This window comes from Fukomys damarensis, unplaced genomic scaffold, assembly GCF_012274545.1.
Source record: "Fukomys damarensis isolate Sample0158 unplaced genomic scaffold, DMR_v1.0_HiC HiC_scaffold_16, whole genome shotgun sequence".
In the NCBI taxonomy this organism is placed as follows: Eukaryota; Metazoa; Chordata; class Mammalia; order Rodentia; family Bathyergidae; genus Fukomys; species Fukomys damarensis.
Window position 1 is genome coordinate 125,808,116 of NW_022900928.1, and position 19,232 is coordinate 125,827,347.

Here is a 19,232-nt window from a genome sequence, read left to right on the forward strand (position 1 = left end):
ACAGAAATTAGAAATACAGTTTATCACTTCCTCAAAAACTTAGAGTTACCGTGTGACTCAGTAACTCTACTCCTAGGTGTATATCCAAAAGATCTGAAAACATATGTTCATACAAAGAATCAAGCATGAGTGTTCATAGGAGCATTATTAATTATAGCCAAAAGTTAGAAACCACTTTCCATCAACTGATAATAGGTAAAAATAATGTGGTGTATCTACACTGTGAAGTATTATTTGATTATGAATAGAAACGAAGTATTGATAATTGCTCATGGATGAACTTTGAAAACATTATACTAAGGAAAAGAAGGCATACACAAAAGGCTATATGTTGTATGGTTTCATTTTTTTATTAGTATGCATTTGCAGTACATAATGATTACATTCCTCTTGGGGAGTTGGTACATATATATATAAAACAATTCTTTTTTCATCTCCTTCCCCATCCCTTCCTCCTCCTTTCCATTCCCTTCCCTCCCCTCTATCTTTTGACCCCCTTCCTATTTGAAAAAGATCTATCCCGCTACTATCTATTATTTTGCTCTTTATTTATATTTTGAGTTTCTCATATCAGAGAGATCATGGAGTACTTAAGCTTGTGTGTCTGACTTATTTCACTTAACATTATGGACTCAAGGTGCATCCATTTTCCTACAGATGACTCAAGTTTATCCTTTGTGGCACTGTAGTACCTCATTGTGTATAAATAAATACTACATTTTCTTTATCCATATGTTGATGGACATATAGGACATTTCCAAGATTTAGCTGTTACGAATTGTGCTGCTATGAACATGGATATGCCTGGATCACATATATATCATCACATAATATGAGGTCCTTAGCTCTTTTGAGATGATACCTGTAAGGGAAATGGCTCGGTCAAATGGAATTTCTAGTTTTAATTTTTTGAGGAATCTCCATATTGATTTCTATAGTAGCTATAGTAGATTTCATTTATATGAAATGTTCAGTAGACAAATTCATAGAGATTAGTGGAAATCACAGTGGTAGTTGCCAGAGTCTGAAATAGGAGGCTGATTGCTAATGCATGGAGCGCTCTTTTTGAGGTCATAAGAATTACAGAATTAATACTGGCAGTAAAGGTGGGCATGGTGGCGCACGCCTGTAATCCCAGTACTCATGAGGCTAAGGCAGGAGGATTGCTGTGAGTTTAAAACCAGCCTGGGCTTCATAGTGAGTTCCAGGTCAGTATCAACTACCTAGTGGAGACCCTGACTCAAAAAACCAAAAAAAAAAGTACTGGCAGTAGTTGTACAGCCTTGTGAATACACCAACTGGTATACTGTAAGACAGTGACTATTATAGTATGTTAATGATATCTCCATTTGTAAAACTTAAAGCTGAAGCACATGGAAAGTCAGATAATATTACCAAGTCATAAGCCTGAGTGATAATAGGCCTTTGATAAATACTTGCTAAATGACTTGAACAAATTTATACTCCCCTGTATAATTTTTTGAGACTGTCTACTTAAAATATATAAAATTGTTTTTGAAATTTACCAAAGGTATAAAAGCAGTGGTAATGACATAAGCAGTAATCTTTCTCTGATATGCAGTGATAAACCTTGAGTTTTAAAATACTCACACAACTTACAGCAATTTCAGTGAATAATTTCAGAATTCATTGCACTTGTAATAATATAAATGTCCCGGTCTTCACAGCAACATTTGGTTACTCCCATTGTGACTCTGTAGTCTCTTTCTTGTGAAATTAATTTGGTATCAGACACCAAATTGGGAATAGAATTTATAGCTGGTATATATTCTTGCAATGTAATGCTCTCAATTGTTGTTGAACATTTAAATCTGAAAATTGAGATGTGTATTGCCTTGGTAACTGATAACGAAGAAATATTTTCTGCTTTGTAAGTAGAATTGAAAATCACTGTAATTAGTTTTTCCCCCATTTTTACTCCTTCCTTTCCCCTTGAGACACATTGGTTTCCCAAGTTATGAATTCAGTTTCTTTTGTTTATTCTAGCTGCTTAGTTTTTCTTATTACATACCTGTTTAATTTTTAATTTCTCATTAAAAGTAAATATGGTTAATTTTCCTATCAATATTTCAAGAAATCTTCCATTTTTCTCTGCCACAACCTAGATATAGTGTTGTCTAGTGTGTTTTACCACATAATTAAAATGTTATTTTGTTTGTCAGATCTAGGAAAGCAACAATACATTTAAAATTAATCAGCAGTTTATTTCTGTAAAGTTGAGATAAATGTAATAAACAGTGTTCTGGAACTAAAAATGCTAAGTGGAATAATACATTTAATGCTATGGGAAAGTTCGTTAACAATTGCAGGAAAAATACTGTAAAGATGAATGTGTAGATATTGAGCTCTTCTTAGTCTTCTTTATCACGTAAGGCATACACATAAAAATGCTAATCTTGAGTGAAATATGCTTTACAAATGAGCCCCATGGCAGTCACTGTATTTGTTGTGACCCTGTGGTAGCTCTGGGTAGCTGTGATTAAACTGGATAAGAGGATTCTTGTCCTTGGCTATTTATGCCATAGTTGTGGGGCTCCTGAGATGCGGGAGCACTCGGGTGGCTGGAGTATAGTGACCGAGGCAGAGATCATCACCATATGAGACCTGAGAGATGAGCAGGGCTTGCATGTTAATAAGTGTTTGGTTGGACTTTTTTTTTTCTTTTTATTGAGTTTATTGGTACATTCTAGGTATACAATACAATTACATTCATTACTGGGATCTTGTACCTTTACATGACAGGTCTTGGTTCTCATTTTTTTTCTCACAGTAATGATAAGTCATTGAAAGCTTACCACAGGGAAATTAAACTTCAGTTTTATGCAAGATTGCTCTGAGCATAAGTGGAAGATGGTCAGTTGGTATCATTGAGGCGGCAGAGAATCCAGCTAGAGTTTATTCTAATTAGGCAAGTTATGCTGATGGCTTTGACTAGTAGACTAGAAAAAACTGGAAGAACTACATCAGTTGAATAGTTTGTCTCTCAGATGTTTGGAAGAATTTGTCCCTAGATATTTGTACTAACACATATTAAAACCAAAAGTGAAACATAGTATCAGTTAAAAGGAAGGGATTCTGATATAGGCAGCAAAATGAAACATATTGGTTAACAGGAAATTGTTCTGATGTATGCAGTAAAAGGAAGATGAAAGCACTGTTTCTAAATAGCTTGAATCATGTATAAATTAGGCCTGAAAAGAGTCCATGATACCATGATGAACTCTTTTTCTATAGTCCTATATTTTGCTTTAGTTTTGTCCTAGTAGGATGCATATTTTTTGTGATCTGTTTCTCGGGGTTGCAAGGACTGTGCTTGCCTTGCCCACAAGGTCAAGTTATAAATTTGAACTTCACATTGTCCAGCTGGAATCTCTACATTTACCCTGTATCAAGCTGCATCCCTCATTTTGGATGAAAGATTTTATAATTTATCAGGAAGGAAACTTCTGTATTCTTGTTATGAAACATGGCTGATGTGTCTTTGCTACTTAAAACTCAAAACTTAGATTCTACCGATACAGGTACTGTAGTGGGCTTTGTTTCTGAAAACAGAACCCAGAAAGATATTATGTTTTTCTCACTTAGACTACATTTGCCTGTGCATTAAATATGTATTCATTGAGGACTCAGCACAATGTAATGATTTTTTTTATTTCCTGCAACCAGTATTTTTTATGGCTATGAAGGGGCTGGGATTATAAGTGTTTTGTTCTTCGCTGTATCTCCAGTGCTTAGCACTTGCATACAGTTTGCACTTGATAAATCTTTATTAAATAGACAGTAAAAGAAGGAATTAGCTGGGCCATCATCCTGTAGGAAAGAGGAAAACTCACTTATCAGAAACTGACATAGGGCAGACTTTTTTCTATAAGATTATGTCCCAGAAGCCTGAAAACTATAAATTTGGGAATCATACAATAAAAAGAATTACATAAAACACGAGCAATAAGGTTCTTAAGTGTATACTGGTGAGAGTAAGTATAGAGGAAAACTGAACAGAGGAAGGGAATTGGAAGAAGGTGAAGCCACAGGAGAGCAAGGCTGTCACCAGTGGCAAGATCAGGTCTGGGAGGTGAGGAAGCTTGTTAATGGAAAGAGACTTTTGGATTTGGTCAGAAGTATCGAAGGCAAAATTATACAAGCCGGGGTGCATGGAGGGAAGTGAGAGTGGAAAGATTCTGTCTTTTTATTTATATTCCTCATCACTAATGATCCTAACAGAGGGGAAACTTTTTTTAAAAGTGAAGATGTAATTAGTTTTAATTTGCTGTTGCAAATAGCCCATCATCCAGAGGACACCATCTGCACTGATATTGAAGGGTTTATTTTGTGATTCATTGTAAGCTGAACATTGATCGAGACCATATTTTTCCATTACTCCTTTTATAAGTTAATGAGGTTGCATATATATATATACACACACGGATACTCATGTATTTTATATACACACCCATATAAAATTATGTGGGGGAATTGCAAAATAGTCATTGTATTTGGAAAATTGAACATTGCGTAAGTTTCAGTATGAAAAAAGGTCAGTTCTTTGATGTTATTTGGGAATTTTTCAGTTGAAATTTTTAAAATTTCTCTAGTTTATGGGAATGAACAGTGATAAGCCCATATCAGTAAAAAGTCTGGTTGTGCTACTGTGTGTGTGTGTGTGTGTGTGTATACACATACACATGCATATACACTATGCATAATTTTAGGGGCCTCTTTGAGTGTGATGCTGATAAGCACTTAATGGTGAAGAGGAGCTAGGAAGCACTTAGGAGCCTTATTAGGATTCTGCTATTTGCAAAGGAACTAATTTTCACATAAGTGATAGTATCTTATATAAATGATCATGTCCTTGTTCTTTGCATTTACAGTTATCGTAGGAAATAAGTTTTATTCCTAATGTAAAGTGAAGAAATTGGAGTTCAGAAAGTTCAGTGATGCCCTAGACTACAGAGCCAGTAAGTCCAAGACTGCGGTCTTTGCTTGAAAGCCACTGTCCATTGTGCTGAGGAAGAATCTTTGGGGTATCAGAGTGAGTGATCTGGGGCTGTGGGCCAAGAAATCTCCACAAGAAAACACAGACCACTAAGTGAGAACTTTTTCAGTGTCCAGTTCCCCAGTCTGCATATTTATACCTACATCTGGCATTTTTTCCTTTCTGTTAAAAAAGGCTCTTCCCTCTAAGCACTTGATTATTTATCTCTTGCATGTTTTGCTGTGTCTTTGCCTCCTGCTCATTCATTACTAGCTTTTTCTCTTGAGCATAAACCAGTCTTTCTCCCAAGTAAATACCTTCTGTCTTCTTATTGCTGCATAACAAACCCCTCCAAAGTTGGTGGTAAACAGTACATTTATAGCTGTCTGTTCTGTAGTTCAGCAGATTAGGTTGAGCTCAGCTGGACTCGTTATGCATTTATAATCAGCTAGTCAGCTTTGTTTCTGGGGCATTATCTGGCCAGTGGCCAGGACCATCAGGTGACTGGAGTGTGTGTCTTTCTTTCATCATCCAGCAGACTAGCCCACATTTATCCACATGGTTATTGAAGGGGTTTGAGGAGCAAGAAGCCTGCAAAGCAATGTGAGGTCTCTAGGCTTGGAGCTCTTAAAGCATCCCTCCCTCTGCTTTCTGTCAGCCAAAACATGCCACATATCGAAGAAGTGAAGAAGAGGACTGCTGAGTCATGGAACTCTTCCTTGTAGCGAGCCCCAGTGCATCCTTTGAGGCTGTAGTCCTGTCCTTGACCAGCATTGTGTGCTTATGCTCTGGGCTCCCTCGTAACTGTGTATAGAACTTTATATGGCAGATGTTGGTTGGTTCACTTCTTAGTAGAAAATGAGCTCTTCAGATAAAGACTATGTTGTAATTCAGGATTTGTCATACAGGTAACTTTGGAAAACTGAAATTCTTGTGTAATTAAAAAAATTTTTTTTCCCTCATTGAGTTTATTGCTACATTTTAGGTATACAGTACAGTTACATTCATTATTGGGAACTGTACCCTTATATGACAGGTCTTGGTTCTCATTTTTTCCCCTTGTCCCTGCCCTTCCTTCACCCCCTCCTCCCCTCTCCATTTACAAACATTTCCATTTTTTCATTTTCTCCTATTTTTTTCCCTTATTACTTTTCCCCTACCCTTCCTACTTTCCCTACATGTTTAGCCCTTTTCTTCCTATTTCACATTGTCAATTACCTCATTAGGATCTTATGTACTATTATAGTTTATTCACACCAGAGAAACTATTTGGTATTTACATGCGTGACTTATTTATTTCACTTAGGAGTATATCCTCAATATGTATCCATTTTCCTATGAATGAATCTAATTTCTCATTCTTTATGGCTGAGTAGTATTCCATTTTATAGAAAAACCACTCTTCTTTATCCAGTTTCCAATTGATGGGCAAATGGGCTGTTTCCAAGTTTTAGCTATTACATACTGTGCCACTATTGTAATTAAAAAATTTAAAAATTGATACCTGGTAGTGTGGAAGTTGAAAGAGAATGCAATTATGCTTGGATCTTAAAATCTACTTTTTGACATTTTGAATATTTCTTTTAAAAAATGAAAGAGATAAAGAATTTGGCCAGGGTTTTAAGTAGAAATTATTTAATGCTTGCACACTGACTTTGCAGGTTTCTCATAGGTTTTGAGCTTTTTAAATTTATTTTTTAAATAAGGAAGACATGTTAGAGTTTCATGGTGAATTAGTCAGAGAAAACATACCCCATCCATTAACTAGTTCTTTGAGATTTGGGATAAAATTTCTATTTTAGAATGAAAAATGAAAGAAGTCAGGACAGCCAGCATTCTGGATACTACCGTGGAAGTCCCTGAAAGTAAATGTTTCTGTTAGAACGGGAGGAAGAGACACCTAATATGAGCTCATCCTTAGGTGAATGTCTTATCAACATGCTAATTCTTAATTAATGGATTTTTACATGTGTTGTGTATTTTAGGTTCACCTTCTTGAATTCCTAAAACCAGACCACATCTCTCATCACTGGGCTGCTTTCCTGCTGTCTAACCATGCAGCGGAGATCAAGAGGAATTAATACTGGGCTCCTTCTGCTCTTTTCTCAAATCTTCCAAGTTGGGATCAACAATATCCCACCCGTCACCTTAGCAACTTTGGCTGTCAACATCTGGTTCTTCTTGAATCCTCTGAAGCCACTGTATAACTCTTGCCTTAGCGTGGAGAAGTGTTACCAGCAAAAAGACTGGCAGCGTTTGTTGCTTTCTCCCCTTCACCATGCTGACGATTGGCATTTGTATTTTAACATGGTGTCCATGTTGTGGAAAGGAATAAATCTGGAGAGAAGACTAGGAAGCAGATGGTTTGCCTACATCCTCACCACATTCTCCTTGCTCACTGGGGTGGTATATTTGCTCCTACAAGTAGCTTGTGCTGAATTCATGGATGAGCCTGACTTCAGAAGGAACTGTGCTGTAGGTTTCTCAGGTAAGGGGGCTAAATTTCTGATATAGTGTGCACCTAGGCAGTGAGGAGGATGTGGCTCCATGGTTAGTAATGGAATTAAGTTCTGAGTGGTTGAGGGGTGCTGGGACTTGTATCAGGAAGAGCAAGCTTATCAGAGCACAAGGGAGCGTCATTTTTGTTGTCCCATACCATGCTGTTACATTCACTTTTGGACAGTCTAAGGGCCTGCTGTGAGGTGGTTTTGCAGGACTTGTAGCATTGGAAGCACACATTTGCCCCATCATGGTAGAGCCATGGAGGAACCCATAGGTGTGTTTGTGATTAAGTGTTTTCAAAAAAGACGGGAGTGCCTATGAAGCAGATTGACAGTGTACCAGTTACCAACTTTTCTGAACCTGGGGAGTCAGAACATGTTCATATGCAACAATTACACAAACCAAATTTATCAACTTAGGCAGCAAATCATTGTGCACTATCCCTACGGGTGATGCGATCCAGGTGTAGAGGCCCCATTTGTGCTACATACAGATGAGGAAGCCCAAAAGGCAGTCTCGGTTATACACCTAGATGTATACTTGAGGTTCATATGAGTTGCTGAGCAGAGCCTTAAAGGACATCCTGTTGTAGAGGGGGCTAGAACACAGCCCAGGCTGATCTGGCCAGCTCTCTATTTATCTTAAGATTTTTCATTTACAACGTTCTAGAACTACTAGCGAGAAAGGGGAGGCATTGCCTCAGTCCACGGCTACCTACTGCTTATGGCTTCCAGTAATTTCATTAGAATAAATACACCACACCCTAAAATGAGTTCACCATGTGCCTCATGTTGATGGAGCCGTGGTAATCACTCTGTGTCCTCTTTGTTTTATGCAGCAGATCCGTTGAGAAGTGGTACCATCTTGATACTGTAGATGTGAAAGCTAAGACCCAGGAAAAGAGGAAGCTAGCTCAGGGTTACACAGCTAATAAGTAGTAGGGCTGAGAGTCTAACAGCCTGCATGACTTTAACTATATGCTGCATTGCTTTACACCTTTCCTCCTCACTCGTTCTCTTTTTACAGATAATTCATGGGACTGAAATTGCCATTAGCATTAAAGTTAAGTGTTCTAAATATTAGAATGGGAAGGAGAGGAGCAAAATAATATTGAAAAGAAAACTGAATCCTTCCCTGTTTTCCTGGCCATCTTATCCCCTTCCCTCAAATACATTTTTGTGCATCTAATCTGGTAGAAGCAATAGTCCAGCCTTCAACATCTCTTTCTAGAGGGTAGAAAAATACATATTATTGGCATTTTCAAGTTGAGTTAAAAGTTAATATGAAATTAACTGTTTTAAAGTGTACAGTTCAGTGGCATCTAATACCATTGTTGCTATGTTAGTCCCATTTTACCATTGTATATTTAGTAGACTTGAGATGAAATTCCAGGTTAAATAACATCAAAGTGATAATTACCTTGAATATGGACTTTTTAACAAATGCCAGGTTATAAGGAGTAGAGTATGTTTCCAAGAAAAAAGTTGGAATAATTGTTTTATTATTTATTTATTTGTTTATTTTGGTACTGGGGATCAAACTTGGGTCCTTGCGCTTGCGAGGCAGGTGGCAGAACAATTGTTTTAAAGTTGAGTTAGTTTTCTTTGTAAATGTTGATTCTCTCCACATTTGGATTGCTGATATTAGAGTGTTCTGTATTCTCTTTTAGGAGTTTTGTTTGCGTTGAAAGTTCTTAACAACCATTACTGCCCTGGAGGCTTTGTCAACGTTTTGGGCTTTCCTGTACCCAACAAACTTGCTTGTTGGGCAGAACTTTTGGCTATTCATTTCTTCTCACCAGGGTAAGTGTTTACTCTTAGGGAATAAAAATGAAGAACTTGATGTTTCATGGAAAATAATTGCAATGATAATGAAGTAACAATTTTTTTTACAGAGGAGTTCATTAAGGAGAGAGACCAAATTTAGTGGTGTTAATATCAGTCATTCCTGTCTTTGAATCCTGCCATTTACTGAGTTGTATAATTTTGGGGTATATGTCTTAGTTGAATTTTCAGTTTCCTTGCTATTTAAGTAGGAATAAAAGAACCTAAACATTCAGATTTGGATACAAAAATCTAATATGCAGTAGTTGCCTCTAAGAATAATATTCCAAAAAGGCACATAGAAAATACATAAAGATTTTAAAAAGCGTAAGATATTTTGGTTGGTCTATTGCTTTTAAGACATTTTAGTTATGAATTATCTTGATAATAGAACTCTTTAAACAAAGGCCTTTACTCTGAACCCAATGTATAACATGGATCAACTCTGAGGTGTTTTGGGTTCAAGGGAAGCACAGGGCATGGTTCCCTTTGCCTTTACTTTGTTCTTGCTGTGGTCACCTGCGAGGCACTTCTATGAAACCATAGGGCTCTGAGGATTTAGTTTCAGATCTGTGATCTAGATGAGTCCTTTCCTGAACAGTTGAGGACATGGAAACTCAGAATTTAAGAGACTTGTCTGGTGGCTCCCGAGAGACCCTGTACTAGTTGAGATTCAGGCCTCCTGACTCCTGTCCAAGTATGCAGTCATGCTGTACTTTCTCTCTGTGGTTCCTTTCTTTATTTTCTGTTTAGAAAAAGGATGGATGGCATTATTTTTCTGTACCTTTTCCACTAGCTTTACTCCACTTAATCTGTGTTATGTAATTGGAAACACATGGTTCTTCGTTTGTTTACCATGACTGTGGCAACCTGGACACTGCAGAGAAGGGTGAGATTTTAGGAAGATTCAGAAAGAAGTAAGGAGTTATTTCTTCATATCTGATAAGACAGGGAGTTTTTTATTTTGGTTTTGATTTGTGTAACTGTGTTGGGTGTTGTACGTCATTTGAGAATATTCATGTTGGGGTGTGTGTGTCAGCCCAATAACCTTGCATCTTTCTTTAATGCTAATTCCCCATCATGGGCAGCCATTGGCAGCTGGTCCATAATGGCAGTGATGTGGCATTGAACACTACTCATTTACAATTGTATTGTTACTTGTGACAGTACAACTAAGCCTAACAAAATCTTCAAAGTTTTCTTTGAAAAAGTGTCCAATAATGTCTGTCTCTTGTCTGAACAGCCTTCTCTATACCTTGTCACTCACAGCTCCCCTGACTTGCTTGATGTGACTTGGTTCTCTATATAGACTATAGGCTCTTGTATGTGCCTGGCAACACACAACATTCATATGAAAATTACTCCCTCTGGTACTTGAACTTTTATCCTATAATGAGTCCACTGAATAACAGTGTCTTAAATATTCTCATGCAACTATTTCTGAAGATCTCATCATGCATTTTTTAAGGGTCTCCTCTTTACATGGAAAAGGCATGGTTACATTTTTGTGTAATATGCTTATTCTGTATGGCAGTACCTCCTATTTTGAGCCTGGGAATTAAGTGAAATTTCCTGTCTTTGAAGTTTGAAAAAATAAATCATTTGGTTTTTAAGATCTTACTACTTTGTACGATAAACTGTGAGTATCCAAGCATCTATTTATGCATGTATCCAAATAAAGAATGAGCTAAACACTGGTCCAAGGAACCGAAAAAGTGAGTGCTTCTTTGAGATGAATCTTAGAAGAAAGGGAGAAACTAGGGCTCTCATAGATTTGTATTGTTATTCTCCTGGTGGTTGTCAATTAGAATTTTCATTGGGGAAACACTGTAAATCTTTAGAACAAAGCTTGCTTTTCTTGTAGAACTATATGGGGTGCCTTTTGGGAGGAAAAAAATCTGCCAAAGCAAACATTCAGTGGACCTCTGTGTTTTGTGAAAGCCATGGAGTTGGTAATTTCCCCCAGCTAGGTAGTTTTGTAAAGGAAAGCCACTCCAAGCAGGCAGCCATTGGACACTGTGATGGGAGTGGACTTGACCACTTGAGAGTGAAGTAATCACACTCATTTGATTATGTGGTGCTTTTGCTTTTCACAGTCCTAGTGTGTCCTTTTGTCAGTGATTGCTCAGCTCCACGCCTGTCTTTTCATTTTCCTTCATGTCCTAAGACCCTGTTAGGAGACTGGGTTTGAAGGAGTCCCTGCTCCTGAGGGGTGCAGGCCACTGGAGGAGGCCACCTTCTTCACAAGTTAGGCTTTTGTCCCTCTTCTCCTCTCACTGCCACCAGCATCCTGTTGATGGGTGGAAGGTGGCTCTGAGACCAGGTTTTATTTTCTAGCTCAAATTATGAACCTCCAAAATCTTTCCATATGAGCCTTAGGCCATGTAGGCAGGAAACTAAAGCTTAGAGAAATGAACGACACTCAGAGAAAGTCAGTCACTGAGGGACCATACTAGACACCAGTGGTTAGCTGTGACAGGGACCTGGGCTTATTAGCTGTGGCAACTCAGCCAAATCATACAGTCTATCTAAGCCTCATTTTCCTATAAAATGGGAATATTACTTGCCTTCCCAGTTTATCAAGTCCGTTTTAAGGCATCAAAGAGATAACTCAGAACAAAGTGCCTCCTAAATGAAAAAAAGTTCTTAACCCTTTTAATTTTTCAATAAATCACTGGAAGTGTGCAATGTCCCTGAAAGGAAACATACCCTAATTTCTTTCTGAGATGAATAAAATAAGTCAACTCTTAATTAATTTTGTTTGTTTCAGTTTTACTCCATACCCCCTTTGGTTCCTATGATTTTTCTATCTGAATGACAGCAGCCTAAAAATACTTCACACCACTAATAAACACTAATTAAGAAGGCCATGACTGCATTTGGGCCCTGGGTGATTCTTTGAAATATTACGGCAGTTCTGAAAACATTAACTCTTTGGCTTTGGGTATTGTTCATTGCTAATGTGTGACAAGAGTAATTACTTCGACCCTACTTAAAATTTCTTAGATTGAGCAAATAAGAGAAAAACATAATTGATATATTCACTTTTTATTACAAAAAATTTCAACATAAAGCTTGCTAAACCACTTGAAAGTGAGTTGCAAATGTCATTATAACTTTACCACTGAAAACTTGAACAGGCATCTCCTAAAATTATATACTTTTGGGCCAGGGATTTAGCTCAGTGGTTCTGGTGCCTGCCTCACAAACGCAAGGACCGGAATTTGATCCCAAGTAACAAAAAAACAAAAAAACAAAAAAACAAACCCAAAATTATATCCTTTGTGAAGCTACATTATTATTATCATACAAAATAAAGTTAACAGTAATTTCTTGATGTCATCTAGTGTCCATATTTATATTTCCTAGTGTTCAAATGTCTTTTATAATATTTCTGAGGTGGGAGAGGACTGGCATCTAAAGTTCATGTATTACATTTGAGTTTTATATTTCTTATTCTCCTTTACTCTAGGAGAGTTTTTTCCCTCTTTTTGTTTTTCTATGACCTTGACATTTGGAAAAGATCAGATCTCTTGTTTTTATAGAATGTGTCACATTCTAGCATTGCCTACTTGTTTCTCTGGAGAGTTACCTTGTCCCTTTTATCCTTGCATTTCCGAAAACCCACAAGTTAGGTCTAAACGATTAATTAGATTCAGCGTCAACTGGTTTTGGCAAGAATACTCCATGGAGGTGCTGGTGTATACTCCATATTGCATTATATCAGGAAGGACATATGTCCAGGTTGTCTTCCATTGGGAATTAATTATAGGCTTAATCCTTTTAAGGAAGTCCCCATTTTTAGGGCAGGTAGCAAGCAATCTGTGAGGTGATAATTTTTTGCCTGATGGTTTTAGTATGTATCAGTGATGATTCTCTTCTTGGTTGGTTATTTCAGGGGGTTTGTGAAGGGTGACTTCCTGATTATGCTACCTATTCTATACATATACTTAAGGTTAATCCAGAGTTGGTGGGTGAAAACTGAAAAGCAATGAATTGAATATGGATATTTACCAAGGATAGGTCTTAGTTTTGTGGGCTTCAAGCTTATTTTATTCTGTGGGTCCTCTTCAAGCAAAAGTGCAAAATCAGACACAGAAGATGAGAAAGGAAATTCTAAAACTACAAAATTTTGAGCTATTATAAACATTTTACAATTCATAATAATTCTATGACATTAGTTCTCTGGCACAAATCTGCAGTATTTTTCCCTCACAGGTTATTGCTCCACAGGTTGTTGTTTTTTCATATGAAAATAATTTGCAAGTAGCATAGCGGCTCAAAATTAGTTTTTTATTGTTGAGAGTTTACAACATATTATTTGATAATTGATTGTGTCAATTTTTAGAGTTGTCAAATTTTGGAAAGCCTTTACTAAGGTATTTTCCTATACACACTATAAAAAAATCTCAGGGCTTTTCAGGTTTTCTTGTGCTTTGACCAATTTCACATGTGCTCTTAATTTATGTGACTGTTATCACTGCCTTGTAGTGGCATTATATGACATGTTTTCTTCACTGTTGTCCGTGTTTGTGCTCAATCAGCAAGTAATTTAAATGCTTTACTAGATGATTAGAATTCACTCATATTAATCACATTACCAGAAATCCAAGATCTTGCTGATTAATTTTGTTTGTAGATTTTAATATGACCTCAAGTAATTTTTCTTGAGAATTAGTTCTGTTAAAGCTTATTTTGCATAATTCTAAGAAAATAAGGGAAAACGAGACATTTATAATTGTTCATACTGCATTACCAGATGTGTTCCTGCTAGACATCAGTTTAATTTGTATTTGGACTATCTATTAAAGAGAATTGAGTCCTCTGCTTACAATTTTGCATGCATAGTGGTTGGAAGAATTTTCTAGACATTGGGTTTTGACTCTGCCATGATAACTGTCCTGTCAACCCTGGAACACTTAAACTTGCCACCTGGCTGCTGTTCCATGCCTCCTATAATCTGGGTTGCACAGTGGATACTGACAGTATTTCAGAAAGTCGTTTCTGCCCTGAAGTACTTAGTAATAACTTAACTATGCATGGAAATAGCTACAATCCACACAGATAAACAGTACTGAACCCAAACTAGATGGATCCTTAGCTCAGCTTCTCTTTAACTGAATCTCAAGAATGACTGCTCCATTGCCACCTGATATGGGAGGAAGTGTGAAAAAGGGGAAGTTGGAGTGCAAAGAGACAGCAGTGTCAGCTGATTGAGATGAAGATATCTCGTTTTCACAAGTTTTAACAAAAAAAATGATTCTGTAAACACATACTTCAGGAAAGCTCCCATAACTGTGAAGAAGCCCACGAAAGTGAGGGGCCTATGATGCTTTACAAGCTTGTCAGCAAATCCATAGGAGGTTTTGTTGAGAAGGCTGTTGCCTTGTGGCTATGGGAAAGGCAGAGAATGGCACTGAATGATTCTGTAGACCAGAGCAGTAAAGGCGCTAAGAGATAGGAAGTTTTGTTCAGTTTGAAAAAGGCTGTGAGAATAAGATTGGGTAGGCAGAGGAGGGGACAGTGGGCTTTGTTTTATTGACCACATGGTTTGGAGAATGTCTGTGAAGTATGAAACTGAGGAATGGTGGAAGACAAGGTCATTGGAGTCAAGGAAGTATTAAGGGGTTGCAAGTTTAGGGTGTTTATGGATTTATCTGCATGGAGAGTTATGGGAGTTAAGGTGGAGAGGAACACTGAGATTGTTCCAGAGTTCTGCATGAATGTCAGGAAATCATACTGGAGATAGAAAACAGAATGCATCTATATTAATTTTTATTGGTGCTGTAAAAAATTGCCACAACTTGGTGGCTTAAAATAACAGAATTTGTTTTCCCTCATAGTTATAGAAGGTAAGAATCTGAAATCAGAATTACTGGGCTAAAATAAGGTATTGGCAGAGTAATGCTCCCATTAGATGCTCTAGGGAAGAATTAATTCCTTGTCTCTTCACTCCTGTTGGCTGCTGGCACTCCCTGGCTTGTGGCTGTGTCAATCAAGTCTGTGTCTGCACAGTCACGTTTTTGCCTTATGTGTTTCTTTACTTGTCAGACACTCCTTTGCCCCTTTCTTATAAAGAACCTTGTGGTTGTGTTTAGGAGTCATTCCAATAATCCAACATAAATTCCCCATTTCAAGATCCTGGGCTTAGTCACATTTGCTAAATCCTTGCTATATAGGGATACATACACTGAGTCCAGTGATTAGGATGGAAATATCTTGGGGAGCCATAATTTAGCATATCGCAACAGTCAAGATAGGTAGAAGATGATGGAGATCAAACTAAGAATACCATCAAAGGGGCCGGGGATTTAGCTCAGTGTTTCTGCCACCTGCCTCACAAGCACTGGGACCAGAGTTCAATCCCCAGGACGAGTAGATTGTTCTGCCATAAGCACTTTCTTCATAATAATTTACCCACATTTTTCATTTCCTTTCTAGGATGTGAGCTTGAGATTAAGAATAGTTTCTCACTCATCTTTGTATCTTGTTCACCTGCCTGAAACATAGTTGGCTCTTATAACTATTGAAGGAATATAAGTTAACATCAGTGAAAGAACTTGTACTTTCTGCTTGTTTTTGACCTGAAATCTCTTCCTAGATTCCCTTATGATGTCATGTATTTCAATTTTACTTCCTTCTTTAATTTTTAAGATGGGCTGTTATCTCATTGCTTTACTACTCCATATCCTACTCAAATATAAGGAGGCAGTAATCATGAGCAATTTTGTATTATATTGCTGGGTAAAAGAAGAATGTTTATTCCCTCTTGTTAATCCTTGGCTTTTTCATTCCATGTTAAATATTGACCTGAACTAGCACATTGTTCCCCTTTCCATAGAGAATTTACAGTTTAGCAAAAACAAAGCAAAACGAAAATACTAACTAAAAACATAAAACAGAAGGAAGAAATTTTAGTTTAATAAAAGTAGAGGAACAAAAAAGCAGGTAAGTATTCCATTACTCCTGAGGCAAGGTTTTTTTGATCTTGTGAGCTAGAATACTTGTCCCCCCACTTCCCTCATACTGGGAGAAAGAGGCCCCGTTGTCAGTACCATACATGGGAGTTCATGGCCTTAGATACAGACACTAAGTCCCTGAAGGCTCAAACTTCCCTACTGAGGCTGCACACAGGGTGGATCAGAGGATAGCCACCCGTGGTGCCCTTTTTGAATTTCTGACCCACAGAAACTGTCAGTATAAGAAAAGAGTTGTTTTTTTTGTTTGTTTTTTTTTTATGCCACTTCATTTTGTAGAGATTTGTTCTGCAGAAGTAGCAATGACAACGATGAGTTTAACTAAAAGAGGAAAAGTAGAATGAGAAAATCTAAAAGACATTGGAGGGTTGGGAGCAACGTGAAAGGAAAGGAGAGAAAAAGAGGTAAAGAGATGGAGCAGATCATCCAGAGTTGCTGCAGGACACCCCCAGATGGCAGGCCTCTAAAGCATTGGTTTGCAACTGTGTTCTAAGCCATTCTGAAGTTGAGAAATCAGTTTAGTGGGTCACAGTTGGCATTTCAAAAAAAAACCCAGGAAAAAAGACAAATGTTAGGATTGTATGTACTGAAGATATCATTTCAAAGAACTTTAGTTTCAAGCATATGTATATGTGTGGTGGTGCTGGGTTAAATCTAAAATGAATTTTCATGTGGATCCCAGTACAGAAATGCTGAGAATGCTGTTTTAAAAAATAGCAGTTACTAGTTGATTAACTGAGAGTTAAATATTAAATACATGGATAGGACCAGCATTGCTTATTACTTTCAGTGGAAGAGAGAAGTCATTTGCCAGGACTTGGGTGGCAATGAGAAGAACAGGCTATAATCACAAATTTCTACTGGTCTGTTGTCTTTTGTTATAACATGTTCTGTTTGTTCATGGGGCTTACTAATGGCTATGCCAGTTCTTAAGATAGTTGTCTGTATATGGGAATGTGTGCTGACAGATTTATACTTCACCTAAACCAAAAATGCTAATACCACTTGTTCAATTATAAACAAAGTTACTAATAAAACCCTTGGAAAATATAAATTGGCTCATCTCTAGAGTGAAGGAGAAAATAAGGTATAAATGTTAACACATTTTAAAAATGCAAGTAAAACATTTCTTTACAGTCTTTGAAATGTAAAAACATTTTCAACAGCCAAATAGAAAATAAAGCAAAAAACAAAACAGGAAAAAAAACCCTCAGAGGATATTGGGTCAACATATACATTGGGAGTTTCTGTAAACAAACAAAGGGCAAATATGTAAATCCATTGTTCTTTGAATTAATCATGCTTGGGAGAGAAAGCCTCTTTAACAAAAACACCCTGACCTTCACTAGCTCATTTTCATATTCTCAGACTTCAGTCAGTATATGTGGCATTTCACTGAGAGGAGAAACGATTGCTGTCTGGGTTTCTTGAGATAGCATAAGGTGTTTTTCAAGAAGTTATGCCAGTTTACTCTGTCATTTTTGTCAGTGTTAGCACAGATTGCCCTGTGTGTGTGTGTGTGTGTGTGTGTGTGTGTGTTTGTGTGTTTGTGTGTTTATGTATTATTTATTGTCCAGGAAGAGCATTTGTTTGAAGCATCATTCTCTGAAGATAGTAGGATTTTGTCCCTGTATCTCTTGGGACCCTTTCATTTTTCTAATTATCTTAGATGACAAATTCACACAGGATGCTACTCATCCTGTGTTTAGGCCTTGGAGACATGTTTTTGCAACCTGTTAGAGTTTAGTTTAAATCAACATTCCACAACTGTCCTAAGCAGAATTGTGAAGTAGAGCACATTTTTTTTCTGCATTCCATGGATATTTGTTTATATATTTACCCCCTTTCCTTTTTAGAGCTTCCCACAAAGGAAAATTATTTATGTCCCATGAAGAATTAGTTCCTTTGTCCTACCTCCCAAGAGCGCTTTACAGTGGAACAGAGCTCAAGGTGAGAGTAGTACTTAACCCAAAACAGTGATTCCCTAGAGTTAGATTTTATAAGATGAGAATGAGAAATTTAAAGCAGGAGACTTTTCCCTCCTCCAGTTGGAACTCCCTGAGGAAAAGTGGGTGTGTGGGTGTGTGGAGAAGAAGGAAGACCCAGCCCCATCCATCACAGCTGGATCCATGGATCTGCTCATTCCCTGACCACTGTAGAACAATTTAAAGCTTGATAAGGTGCATTAAGAAAAGACTTTTATCTTGACTTCTGAGTTTTCTTTATTCTTCACAAAAGATTTTGTATAGCAATTTCCTTAAAAAAATAAGTAAACTGGAAACTGTAGAAATAAAAAGATAACCTTATTTCCTAACTTCTAATTGAAGAACAGAAAGGTATTTGAGCCATATTCATTGTAGCAAAGTTAAAAACATAAATGTATAATGAGTAAAATTTTCCATAATCTCTTACCCAGAAAAAATTATCATTAGCATTATGCTCTCACTTTACCTTGTACACAATTATATTTTCTACTTTTTGGTTTTTTGAGACAGGGTCTTGCCGTATAGGCCAGGCTGGGATTGAACTCAAAATTCTCCTGCTTCACCCTTTCTGGTATGAGTGCTGGGATTACAGGTGTGTACTACCATGCCTGACTCTACTTTTTCATTTAACATATTATAAATATGCTCTGCCATGATCTGATCATTCAGATTACAAGTGAAATCATGGCAGAGCATGACTTGAGAGTCTTATCTCCTTAGTTTTTGGAGTAGATGCCCAGAAAAAGTTAAGGTTTTAACTATTTTCATGGCTCTTTGTACATATCCTCACCTTGTATTCTATAAATTTGTTCTAGCTCAGAGTTTAGGAAATTCTTGCTCCTTTGTCAGCCTGAATATTTTCTTTTAAATTTTTGGAAGTTTGATACATAACAAAAAATACATTACTGCTGTTTCATTTATAATTCTCTTACTCTTTTTTTTTTTTTTT

The 19,232-nt window shown here is 37.1% G+C and overlaps 1 protein-coding gene across 14 annotated transcripts in view; it reads left to right on the forward strand.

The window, feature by feature from the left end:
- The window catches only part of Rhbdd1 (rhomboid domain containing 1), a 169,504-nt gene that overhangs the window by 17,682 nt on the left and 132,590 nt on the right, over positions 1 to 19,232 (forward strand). For 13 of the 14 annotated variants that reach the window (XR_004517543.1, XR_004517544.1, XR_004517548.1 and 10 more), the window contains 2 exons: positions 6,982 to 7,484; positions 9,168 to 9,300. Coding sequence is in view for 3 of the 14 variants with exons in the window: in XM_010611763.3 (XP_010610065.1) it covers positions 7,052 to 7,484; positions 9,168 to 9,300 (566 nt within the window). In the remaining 11 variants the exon portion in view is untranslated. Of the gene's footprint in view, positions 1 to 4,905; positions 4,980 to 6,981; positions 7,485 to 9,167; positions 9,301 to 19,232 lie in introns of those variants that run through there. The other variant, XR_004517546.1, reaches the window with a different exon arrangement.